The sequence below is a fragment of the Rhipicephalus microplus genome, chromosome 5, assembly GCF_043290135.1.
Source record: "Rhipicephalus microplus isolate Deutch F79 chromosome 5, USDA_Rmic, whole genome shotgun sequence".
Classification (NCBI taxonomy): domain Eukaryota; kingdom Metazoa; phylum Arthropoda; class Arachnida; order Ixodida; family Ixodidae; genus Rhipicephalus; species Rhipicephalus microplus.
Genome location: NC_134704.1, coordinates 197,556,290 through 197,568,782, shown reverse-complemented (window position 1 = coordinate 197,568,782; position 12,493 = coordinate 197,556,290). Strand labels below are relative to the sequence as shown.

Genomic DNA, 12,493 nt, shown 5'->3' with positions numbered 1-12,493 from the left:
TATCATCTTCATCACCATCAGCCTGACTACGTCCACTGCAGGAGAAAGGCCTCTCCCATGTTCCGCCAGTCAACTCAGTCCTGTGCTTGCTGCTGCCACTTTATACCCGCAAACTTCCTAATGTCATCTGCCCACCTAACTTTGTGTCTCCCCCTACCCCGCTTGCCTTCTCTGGGAGTCCAGTCAGTTATCTATCGACCAGGGGTTATTCTGCCTATGCGCTACATGCACGGCCCATGTCCGTTTTTTCTTCTTGATTTCAGCTATGATATCCTCAACCCTGGTTTGCTCCCTGATGCACTCTGCTCTCTTCTTGTCTGTTAAGGTTACACCTATCATTTTCTTTCACATTGCTCGCTGCATCATCCTCAATTTAAGCTGTACCCTCTTTGTGAGCCACCAGGTTTCTGCTTCATAGGTAAGTACCGGCAAGATGCAGCTGATATATACCTTTTTCTTGAGGGATACTGGCAATCTACCAGTGCGGCATACCTTTACCTGTCGCGAGAAACTCGACATGCATCTCTCACTCGCAAAAAACGTGACGTTTATCATTCGTGAAAGATGGGAGATGCGCTTCTTGCTTTACTGGACAGCGTGTTCTAACAGCGGTGGCTGGCTAGGCAATTCCAAAATTCAGATTTCTCGCGAAGCATCATGGAAGTTCCATGGAAAAGATGGTAATGCCGTGTGGGCTGGCAGCTCTTCGCAGGGAACTAAACCACATCACCAGTTGCATGTGCTCACGAGCGTCTCCACGTCATTTTGCGCTCACACTTGTTCACCATTTCTGCATTTCACCTCGCTTGTGAACAGTGTGCGCGATTTGCGAAACTGCTCAACAGACGCCAAGATGCCGTTGCTACGCCAGCAAAAGTACAGTGCTTCTTTCAAGCAGCAAGCGATCCTCTACGCAAAGTCTGAAAGCAACGCTGAAGAAGGGGAGCTATTCTTATGGCCCAAAAGGACTTCTTTTTGGGCAAGTTGGTGCTTACTTGGTGCACATGACTGAGTTGCAAAAAATGCCAGGCCTGCACGGAAAGCGTAACACAGTCACACTGAAAGCTAGAAGAGCGGCCTTTCAGAGCCTTTTCTAAACACTTATTGGGTAACTGCTACCAGCACACTTGCTGGGTACCCACTACAGCATTAATAATAATAATTTCTGGGCAGTAGGCTGGCATTCACTGTGCTATCCTTTGTCATTCTTCTAAAAAGTGTGGTATCCGCTAAACCATTCGTTCTCAGCCATGGATGTGTCAGGGACCCCTTGTGGACTGGTGGAAGTGATGGGGGACCCCTTGCAGCGGAGGGAAGAGAGCGGGGGTACACAGGTAAATTAAAACACAACCGGAGCGTGAAACAGGTGCCTTTTATTGCTACCGAAAACATCAAACAAACGTGCCACATCACTTCATTTTGGACAACTCATCAATACATGGAACAGTCACGGTTAAAGAAAAATGTTGGTAACGGTTTCGCGGATCATACGGATGACTTCGCGGACCCCCCTTTGAGAACCACTGCGCTAAACTATTGCGAGAAAATTTGTGCCAATTGTTCATGCAGTGGCTGACGACAATGAAGAATTGTGCCTCAAGTGGGTATGTGCCACAGTTAATAGCTGCACAAAAACAAGCTTTTGTAATTGGAGCATTGGACGACCCACTTGTTATGCTATTCGCGTTGTGTGATTCCTGGTTGTTTTTTTGCTATTCCAAAATTCTTTATTACTCATATTAACGCGATTCCTTTCCCGACATCAAGCCTGCCTACCGCAAGTTTGCGAACAAGTCACAAGCACCGGCTTGGCTCAGTGGTAGAATACTGGGCTGGCATGCAGACCCGGGTTTGAGCCCTACTGTGTCCCTGGTACTAGGTTTTTTTTTTCTTATTTTGTGCGACAGTGGTTACATGGTTACGGACACCGGTGACGGCAGCGGACAACTATTCGGCCGCGCGTGACCCAAGTTTTTATCTCATAACAGCTTTCCCTGTAAAACATTTCGGGAAACGGGAAGAAGAAGAAAGAGACGGCGCCCCTCTTGCTTCTCTTCTGTGCTCCCGTTTCATGAAATGTTTTTTGCGCCTCAGTCATCTGTACCATATTCTCACAGTGTTCAATAGACCTCTACTGGGGTATGTCAAAGCAGAATGTTGCTGGCAGACATGCTAGGTGGTGCTTGGCAAAACACCGTCGGTGTTGTCTCTGCGTGGTACAGTCATTCGGTGCTTGGGGCAAGTTTTTTCTTTGTCTTTAAAGTTTAAATTTCATTTTCAGAAGCAAGATTAGCTGTGGTATGTGTGAAAGTACATCTAGGTGTGTAGTATACTTCGTGACGAAATATTTGCACGTTGGCTGGCTGTTTATCTTGGACAAGCAAACACACATGGTGGCCTGCGCAAGGAACAGCAGCATCGTCTTTGAACATGTGCAGTGTTTGTCGTGGCATGTAGTGTGTGTTGAAAGGAATCAAAAATATTAGATCATATTCACACTGTCCATAGACTTGCGCGCCGCACAGCGGATAGAGAGAAAAACGCCCCGAGGAGGATCAACCGAGGATACAGCGCTTTCACGTGTCTACTGCAGGCCATGCCAACACCTTCCATGCAGGCAGAGAGCTTTCGTTAGCGTTTTTCACCAATGAATGGCAATATCCAACATACGAGCGCTGTTTTGCGGAGTGCAAGCCAGATTCGCAGCGGGAATATTGTCACATCCTTTCTAGTGAAATATACCAATGTACAATGCGTGGTGATTGAATGTGTGGTGATCTGTACGCAAGTGTGCACCGCTTCAATACACTTTGGTGGTGGGTTCCCCTCGCATTCCCAAAATGTGATATTGGGTAGCCTTCAAGCATGCTTCCAAAACAATACTGCCAGCTTCCTCTCTCGAGACGCAGGAGTCACTCCTATCATAACTGACTACCACGTTCAGGCAGAAGTGATTATCTGGGCCGAAACAGCCGTGGCAAGCTTCTGGCCCCCACACTTCAAAACACTGTTAAGATGATGTTAATGACCTCATAGTGCCATCATTGAAGTTGTTTCTCTATCTCTCTCTCTCAATACCCTTGATTGTATGCTGTTCGAAGGAGAGGTGAAAAAAAAAAGAAAAGCATGAACTGGGCTTGTGCTAATTAAAAACTCACGCATGCCCACACTATGTTTATATATATTTCAGCGCAATTTTTCTGTTCTGAGCACCATTTAGACATCAGCTGCAGGATGTTACGAAGTCATCCTGCTCGAAGCTGTAATGTGGATCAAAGTAATAATGTTAAGATAAGCTTATAAATGTTAGTGTCTCCTGAGCGCTTTCTAATCTAAGCCAACCGCCCAACCATTCACCCAATAAACATGTCTTTGTTAATAAGACTGCAGAAACTTCCTTACAAAATTGATGACACCAGTGTTTCACGAGCCTAATGCTGATAATAAAATCAAATAATAATCCTGCAATAATCCTTAATTAGGATTGGCAGTATATGTAAATAAATAAATAAATAAATAAATAAAATAAATCTTAACTTTGTATTCTCGAGGTGAAAATGATTCAAGTTTCAAAGCGCTTTCAATTATTGAGAGATAACCGTACTCGTTCACAACAATACACCTTGAAGCAGTTTGTTTTCGCGAACGACAAAGCGTCGAATATGACATAGATGGTGCATTTCTATCCCTTTAATTTTTGTAAACTGCCCATGAGGCCTTTCAAGACACCAAGTGCGCCAGCTGGGCCACACCGCGTAAAAAATGCAGCCGCTGTTCAATTGGTAGAGAGTGGCATATGGTAGCCACAAAGGGTGTGCATGGCCGTAACTTATTTATGGGAAGCCAACACAACATCTGTGGACACAAGCGGGTCAGTGCAGCAAAGAATGAAGCGGTAATCGATGCTCGCAAATTGTGCCGAGTTTTCATCTTTGCCACCATATGAATGGTTGGTTTGCGAATTTCTACTCATTTACTCTTCATTTTACATGTAATTGAAATCTATTCCCATGTGGAACTCGATTCCGCCTCATGAAAGCGGCCTTGCGTGATTACATCTGTCAAAACAAGTTAAACAACATGCTTCTTTTCCCTCCTACTCGCTCGCTACCTCCTCCGGAACGCTATGTTGGTTTACCTTGCGCGCCACCTATATGCCATGAACAGTGCGAATTACGGATGGTAAAACAGAATATTGTGTGTGGTGTGGGCTGTGTGAGTAACAATGCGTCTTATTTGCGAAAACATTGGCACTTGTTGTAGGCTGGTGGCAGTAACAGGTTGTCAACGGAACTTCACAACTTGGCATTTTAATCAAGGTAAGCATGCATTGGACGCAATCACTTGCAAGTGTGTAAATCTCGGCATTCGCATCTCGAAATGGCTTGGTTGGTACAAACTAACAAAGGAAGGATGACACTGGTGACACGCTAGAATTGAATTCTAAAAAACACACTGAGGCACAGGTGGGACACATTCGGGCGTAAACTAACAACTGTTTATTCGATTGGAACACGACAGAAATATATAGGGTGAAAGGGTAAAGAAAAGAAAGAGAATGTAAACCTGCACACTGCCCACCACAAAAAGGCAACCATCTGCACGACATCAAATCTGGCCTTGACAACCATCTAATATCTCCACGTAAAACAGCATATTCATCGTTGGACAAATGAATATATGGCGCATTAACACACGTCTTCGCCAAGCTTTCGCCTCATGAAAGCTTCAATGATTTCTCTTTCCTTTGCATCTTCGGATCTCAATAAAACAACGGCGTTTTCGAAATCTGGCTTACAATGGCACTTTATGCAATGGGTAGCTAAGTTACCAGAGTGACTAATGTGCTTGCAGTTGTGATTATGCTTGTGTAAGCGTGAATTAGGACCTATCTTGCCACCACAAAGTACATGAAAGTTTTAAAGATCAATTGCAGAGGCTATGGAAAGCAGGTTTTTTTTTACCTTGCTTTGTTGTGTTGCTGAGCAAATTATGGCAGCTATAAAATCACCAAAAACGAAAAGAAAGAAGAAAGCCCTCAGAAAAGCATCGTGGTCGTCCTATATGTTCATAAAGTGTCGCACAGTCTAAAGAAAGTGTCCCAGAAACCTGGTTTCAAAGTCGTTTTCAGCGCACGTCATAAGTCTCTGCAAGAAAACTAATGATGATCAGGCAGAAACTCGATGTAGAAAGAAGCACGTGCTACTTTTCCTTAAATGCCAAGGGAACATTGTTTGATTTCCTTTACTTGCGGAAGATGTTATATTGGCTATACAGGCCGATGCATGGTTACGACAACATTCCTACTCGCTAAAAGGGTCAGTGAGTAGCCACCTTGCAGACCGTTGCAAAAAATGTGATTGTTAAGGAATCTTAGAAGATTGTGAGATTCTATACACTTATGCAGAACAATACCAAAGGGAAATTTTTGAGGTTTTTTGCATCCAGGAAAGCGGAAAGTGTTGTGTCAGCGTGGCTTCACTATCGCTTCGAAGAAATGAAATGAAGAATTTCTTGAAAATGTGATTCAGCATGCTTCAGCGATAACTTGTTCCTTGATACTTTCACTGATTCTATTTGCCTGCATATATTGATGTGTAAACACAATAAAACATGGTTGTTAGTCGGCACTGTGTCTTCTCATCTTCGTTATGTTCCAGCGCTGTTACTTCTTTCTCTTTTTATCTCAGCATTTGCGCTATGTGCAGAAAAAAAAGTGCACGATCTCCGGGCTTAAAGATATGACTACGCATGAGTTACAAGAATGTTAAGCATTGCCGAAGCTGTATATTGTAAGACAATGTCGAATATCCTCAAGACTCTTCTTTAATGTCTTAATTATATTCCCACAACCCAAACTGGAGTGGTGATGATGAGTATGTACAGATGAGAAGATGGAGCGTAATGCTTACACCTACTTTCCCTGCGCATTTGAGCCTGGCGGAGACTTAGGTGGGAAAGGTACAGTTATCTATGGGTTTCAGACAAGAAACGTGAACTATCTCAGAGGGACGGTAACCACGGTCCGAGGTACCCTCCACATGAGTGACAAGGTAATTGACAAAAGATTTTCAATCACAAACAGCGTAAGGTCTGAGAACGCGTGATTGAAACTTCTTGCACAATCTGGGAGTACGAACAGGCGTCTAAAGTAGTACTTCATCTCCAGGACAGAAAGTGACGCCTTGACGAAAGCTGTTATAGCGTTGCTTACAGTCTTGTTGACTGGCCTCCGTGTTGAGTCGAGCACAGTGTCAAGTGTCATCGAGCCTGGAGACGAAATGTTCTGGCATATTTGTAGAGGTTTTCATGGTTACATTGGAGAAAGAAGTGTCGATAATGAATGTCTGCGCACGACCGTAGACGAGGAAGAAAAGTGAATATCTGGCTGATTGTTGAACAGCAGTGTTGTGTGCAAGCGTCACGAATGGCAAGATTTTGTCCCAGTTATCATGGTTTGGTCCAATGTACATGGATATCATGTTGGTTAGAGTCAGGTTGAATCGCTCTGTCAGGCCATTTGTTTGTGGCTGGTAGGCTGATGTCGTCTCATGAAGTGTGCCACAAGTTTTTAGAATTTCTTGAAAAATTGTGAACAAAAAGGCCGTGCCTCGGTCACTACAAGTGCACGCGAGGTGCACCATGATGCAAGACAGTGGATTTAAATAGAAGGCGGCCACGTCTGAATCAGAACTAGTGTATAGAGAAGCAGTCTCCACGTATCATGTAAGATGGTTGACGACTGTGAAGATCCAGTGGTGGCCTGCTGGCGTTACGGAAAGTGGTCGGACAAAGCCTATTCCGACAATGGCAAAAAATGTTTCGGGACATGAGATAAGTTGTAATAGGCCAGCAGGAGCTGAAGTTGGTTGTTTTCCGGTGTTGACAAAGTGGGCGAAAAGCGACATTTTTAACCACAAATTCTTACCTGCCACATAAGACATTTTTTCTGCCTTGAAGTTGCTTTAGTTGCGTTGTCCCAGCGATAGATCTCCAGTGCTGCCGCCGAACCAACGAGCGTGCACCGCTGTTACTTTATTTGGTAGAACGTGCCTTGCAAGCAAGCTGAGATGTTGTGCTCTAAACCTAACCTTTGCCGCAATACATCATTACCCTGCGAAAAAGCGTATTATGATTTGAAAGGGGCTGTTAGCATTACTCACGGCATAACGAATTTTGTTGAATCACCCATTCGTGTATACTACCGCATAATTGTGAGCACTAGTATGATCGCTGACGTCTGAAATAGTTACTGGCAATAATTCGGAGCAGTGTATGACACTTGTGCCGCCCTAAAAAAAAAAGAACTGTGCAAGTTTTTTTTGCCACCCCTACTTCTCAGTTTTATGAATTCCTTGAATTTTAAAGTCGCCAGGTTGGCAGATCTACATTTTAATTCATGGATTCTGTCAAAAAATATAGCAAACACGACAAGTGATAATGTTGACTTCATCGTTATTTGATCAGTGTGGTAAATCCAATTATACTAGTTTAATTGAAACAGCAGTGCTCATGTTTACTCTGAATAATTTAAATTAAGGTTGTGCTGAATGGCTTGCACATAATTTGTTTTTCTAAATGTAAGTCTTCTTTGCTTCAAATTTGGTCTGTCATGATATAAAATAGATATCTTCTTTCCTGTAAGCTGCTACAAATTTGCATTTTAGTGCTTCAAATTAAAAATTCTGCTACTCCGAAAATTGCTTGAAATTATATTTATGCTGTTGTACCGCTCTCATTTTGTTATTGACTAAGGCAGTCTTGTTTTCAGTGTATCTAGTTGTTTTTTGTAGTTCATTGAGTTTCACCTGCACTGTGGAAATAATTGTGATTATACTCCGTACATCTGTCGATATACGCGGACAACATCTGCATCTGGGCATCAGAAGTCACGCATCTACACGTACGAGCCAGGCTTCTGACAGCGGCTACACTGATGCCAAACTACCTTCAAGGACGAGGACTGGAGCTGTCTCCTGATAAATGCTCACTGGTTGCGTTTGCGCGCAAGACAATGACGCCGTACCGCATCAGAATTAATGGACACACGATCAGCTATCAAAAGATCCACCGTTTCCTGGGAGTAATAATAGATCGTGACTTGTCTTGGAGCCCTCATATCGCTCACATGAACAAGAAACTGACCATGATCACCCACGTCCTAAGGTTTCTTGCGGGAAAATCATGGGGTGCATCGGTACAAGCCATGCTTCAACTTTACGCTGCACTTTTTCTTGGCTTCATACGCTACAGCCTACTGTGCTTGGCAAGGCCTGCATAACAAACGTACGCATCCTCCAGTCATTACAAGCTCAAGCTCTGAGAATATGCCTCGGGCTTCCGAGATGCGCATCCTCAGCAGCGACTGTCACAATCGCTCATGTACACCCTATCACAATCTACATTCGTGTCGATGCTTTAAGAACGTTCATAAGACATGCCACCCGGATTCAATCGCATCACCTCGCCTCCCTTCCAACTTCCAGGCCATGATCTGCGTTCTGCTCTAATATTGCCCCACATCGCACAGTGATTCCCACGAACTTCACGCATGCAGCAAGACCGTCGTTACCATTGTGGTGTCTACATTCACTGGAAGCCCTGATAACCATCCCCGGAATGCAAAAGAAGAAAAAATTGTCAAATTTGGCCCTAAAACAAACATTACTGTTTCTGCATGAGAAACACAGTGGACACATTCACATTTACACGGATGGGTCGGTCACTTCAACAAGTTCAACAGACGCAGTGGTAATTCCGGAGAAATTCATCACGATAAAGTTCAGGACTTCGCATCTGACATCATCCACGGCGACAGAACTCCTCGCCATTCGTGTCGCTCTGGAGTTCCTAGTTCAAGAACGGCAGCAGACATGGTCAATCTTTTCCGACTCTAAAGCAGCCCACGAGGGCATTGCCTCGCCATATCGTCATGGACCAAACGAACAGCTAATTGCTGAAATACGACTGCTTCATCACCGGGCTATAGAGAAACAACACGACATAGGGTATCAATGGATACCAGGCCACTGCAGCATTGATGTAAATGACCGCGCAGATAAAGCAGCCCGATCTGCTCATGATTATCAAGAATGGACGCCGCTGCAAGGCTTCGATCACTTGCACGAGAACTGACACTCGCTCAGTGGAATTCACCGGCATTCACCAACGTCCGCCTTCATAATTTGGACCCACACCTACAGCTCCGTCTTCCATCAGGAATAACCAGAACTTAGGACACACTTTTGTGCCGTCTGTGCATTGGGGTGGCCTTTACGAATGCTTATTCGTTTCAAATCGGAATTGCCAGCAGCCCGACATGTGACAACTGTGACTGCGCAGAGACTTTCTCCCATCTTCTCTGCGAGTGTCCTCGCTTCAATGCGCCTAAAAAGAACTATCGAAGGTTTTAGATAGACTAGACAATTGCCAATCGTTGAAGGAAAGGGTATTAGGACGCTGGCCGCGACCGTCCTCTGCACGCAAGGCATTGAGAGCGTTGTTGCGCATTTTGTGGGCAAGTGGTCTTAGAGACAGACTGTAAGCAGCGTCGTGGATCGTCTGATGACCTTTTTTTTTTCAACGTCTCTTTTCTCTAATCCTTTACCCCCCCTTACCCCCTTCCCCAGTACAGGGTAGCCAGCCGGTCTGAAAACTGGCTATTCCCTTTTCCTTCCTCTTTCAATGCTCCTCCTCCTCCTTAGAGTTTTAGTTTTGAAGTTCTCGAATGAATATTTTTAGTGGCTGGGAAAATTGTAGGAATTATTTGATACTAGGGGTGTGTGAATATTCAAAATTTCAAATATTTTTCTAATAGAGTTTGCTTTTCGATTAACACTGAAATTTTTACTATTTGAACTATTCAGACTTCCCAAATATAAAGATAAATGCAGTCAACATCAGACTAACAATGACTCTTTCAAATTTTTAATGTGGTTCGCCTCATTACATTCTTGTATACTGGCAAAGCTGCCTTTCAGGCTTTGCCACAGCCGAACTTTTTGCTAATACAGTCGTCTTATTGAAAGTAGCCCCTTCAGATTTTCAAATGGCTCGCCTCGTCATACTCCTGTATTGCAACAAAGCTGCCTCTCATGCTTCGTTCTGGTCGCAAATGTATTGATTCAAGCAAACGCTGGTTGCAAGATGGAGATGATAGATTTGGAAGAAGTAGGAGCTCAATTATTGCTGTTTTGGACCTGCAATAGTGGCAGGAAGTCCAAAAGATTTTTAGCATCCGAAATTGTAAATGTTGTGTACATCTACAGGGCATATTTGGAACTCCTATCTCGAAGAGAGAAAAACCTTGTCTGCCTTATCAGTTGCACTTCCAGAGAAGTTTTATTTGCGAATACCTCACAGGCTCCAGGTAGGAGCATTATGTGAGGGGGACTATACAATAGTTATTTCAAAAGAACACAAAACAAACTAAAAGAGTTCAAAAGCCACGTATTATACAATTGCTAAAATGTTCGGTAACATGCACTGTAGTAATATGACACTATCATTCGTTATACATTTTGAACGGTTCTATATGTTAATGTACAATGATTGAACACAAATATAATATACTTGCTTAGGAAACACAGTCATATATAGTTAGTATTTTATTCCTAAACGCCACGTCATCACGGATGCATACCACATCATCAGGAACGTTATTTCACTGAACTATGGCACGTGCTAGCGCGGATGCGTTAGATGCTTGGGCGCGGCCAAAATGACGAGCAAAACTATGCTAATTATGAAGCCTGCGAGATGTGTGATGGGGCTTTGTTAGTGGCAATGTATTTACGTGCGTGCTGTAGATGACTTTATGGAATAAACATAGAGTAGCTATCTTCCTGCGCAATTCCAGGGATGGTAGTGATAACGAAGCCTTCGGGTTAGTCACACTGGAATAGCGATTGTAGTTACACGCAATGAAACATGCAGTGCGGTTTTGCACAGATTCTAGTCAGTCGATGAGATAGACTTGGTGAGGTGACCAGATGGTTGATGTGTATTCGAGTTGCGGACGAACAAATGTTTGATATGCTAGTTTAGGTGTTATGGATGGCGCCATATGAAAATTACGTTTCAGGTATCCGTGTGTGCGCGGCAGAAATTTTTCAATGTGCATTGACCAGGATAGATTCGAAGTGAAATTAATGCCAAGGTACCTATAGTGGTCTGTTGCCAATATAGGTTTATTGTTGAGGGAATATGTGTAAGTCGAGTTTGACTGCTTTCGGCTGAATGTCATTAGTTTACATTTTGCAGTGTTTACCGCCACCTACAATGTTGAGCACCAGAATGTTATTTGGTCGAGATCCTGTTGTAATGCCAGATGGTCTGCTGGACTTGAAAGTTGAAACAGGAGAAGAGGCTGAGGGAACAGCATCTCTGCTTTTCGTGCATAAAGTGTTATCGACATGCACATAAATACAAAAGTCTCGACATTTCCTCATTCTTGATAAAACTATGAAATACCACCCTGCTAGCGCTTTATCAACCTAGCAAAAAGAACACTTTCATGTTGATATATCATAGGAATATGGTTACAAATCCTCTCCAGCTTTTTTTGGATGCAAAGCAGCTCTGTGACTTGCCTGTTTAACTCTGTCCGTCTGCATCTCCGTGCCCAGGCACTGCACTGCCCCCTCCCCCCCAGTTGTTCTCCTCCCAACACACCTAAGTAGTGCTGTTCCTCCGCCCGCTCGCAACTCATTTCTCTCTCGCTTCACCCTCTCCACTGCCCGCAACGCTTGACCACATGTCGAGTGGAAACACTCTTATGGCTCATTTACCTGCGATGAAACTTACACGAAACCCAACCCGCCTCCTGTGTCCTTCATACCGTTTTTCCAGTGCCCGTGTCGACGCCTGTTTCAGCCAGGTCAACAGCATGCGCACTGCTCTTGCTTCGCATTTCATCATAGTTCCCTTCGGGGAGATGGTCCATAATTTTTTCCAGCAATTTTACTTGATGCTATTAGAATATTCTGTAAATGTTTGAGGAATAGTAAAAAAAATATTCGATTTGATTTGCACTCACACTTCAATATCCAAATTCGCTTTGCATTCTAAATTTTGCTGCTTACACAGCCCAAATTGTTACGCTTTTTGACACATGCATGCCTGCTTCAAAATGGCATTTTCTCGCTACAAACTATTTTTATCTTCTTTTATGATATCACTGTAAGTGGCAAACTTCATCAAACATATCTAATCATCACAAGACGATTCTGAACATGGAATAGCATCCAGTTGGATCACGCATGAAAGGTGCCTCACATGTGCAGTACACGCGGAGCCTGGCAGCCAATGCGCACCTGAGCCCAGTGTCGCCTGGAGTGACACCTGTCTACTGGGAGTGGGACTTCGCTCTTTGGCTGCATCCATTGCCAGACGCAGTGGTCTGCTTCGACGCCTGCGATGCCTTTACCGTCGAACATGCAGGATGTGTCTTCTTTAACCCCGTGAGTAGCTGGTTCAAGGAAATAGTGCCGGT

General features: G+C 43.9%; 1 protein-coding gene across 3 annotated transcripts in view; it reads left to right on the top strand.

Moving 5' to 3' along the window:
* The window catches only part of PolE2 (DNA polymerase epsilon subunit 2), a 340,119-nt gene that overhangs the window by 287,093 nt on the left and 40,533 nt on the right, over nucleotides 1-12,493 (top strand). For 2 of the 3 annotated variants that reach the window (XR_012895549.1, XM_037424387.2), the window contains exon 10: nucleotides 12,285-12,461. The exons of the other annotated variant lie outside the window; for it this stretch is intronic. Coding sequence is in view for 1 of the 2 variants with exons in the window: in XM_037424387.2 (XP_037280284.1) it covers nucleotides 12,285-12,461 (177 nt within the window). In the remaining variant the exon portion in view is untranslated. The remainder of the gene's footprint in view (nucleotides 1-12,284; nucleotides 12,462-12,493) is intronic. 3 annotated transcript variants of the gene reach the window in all.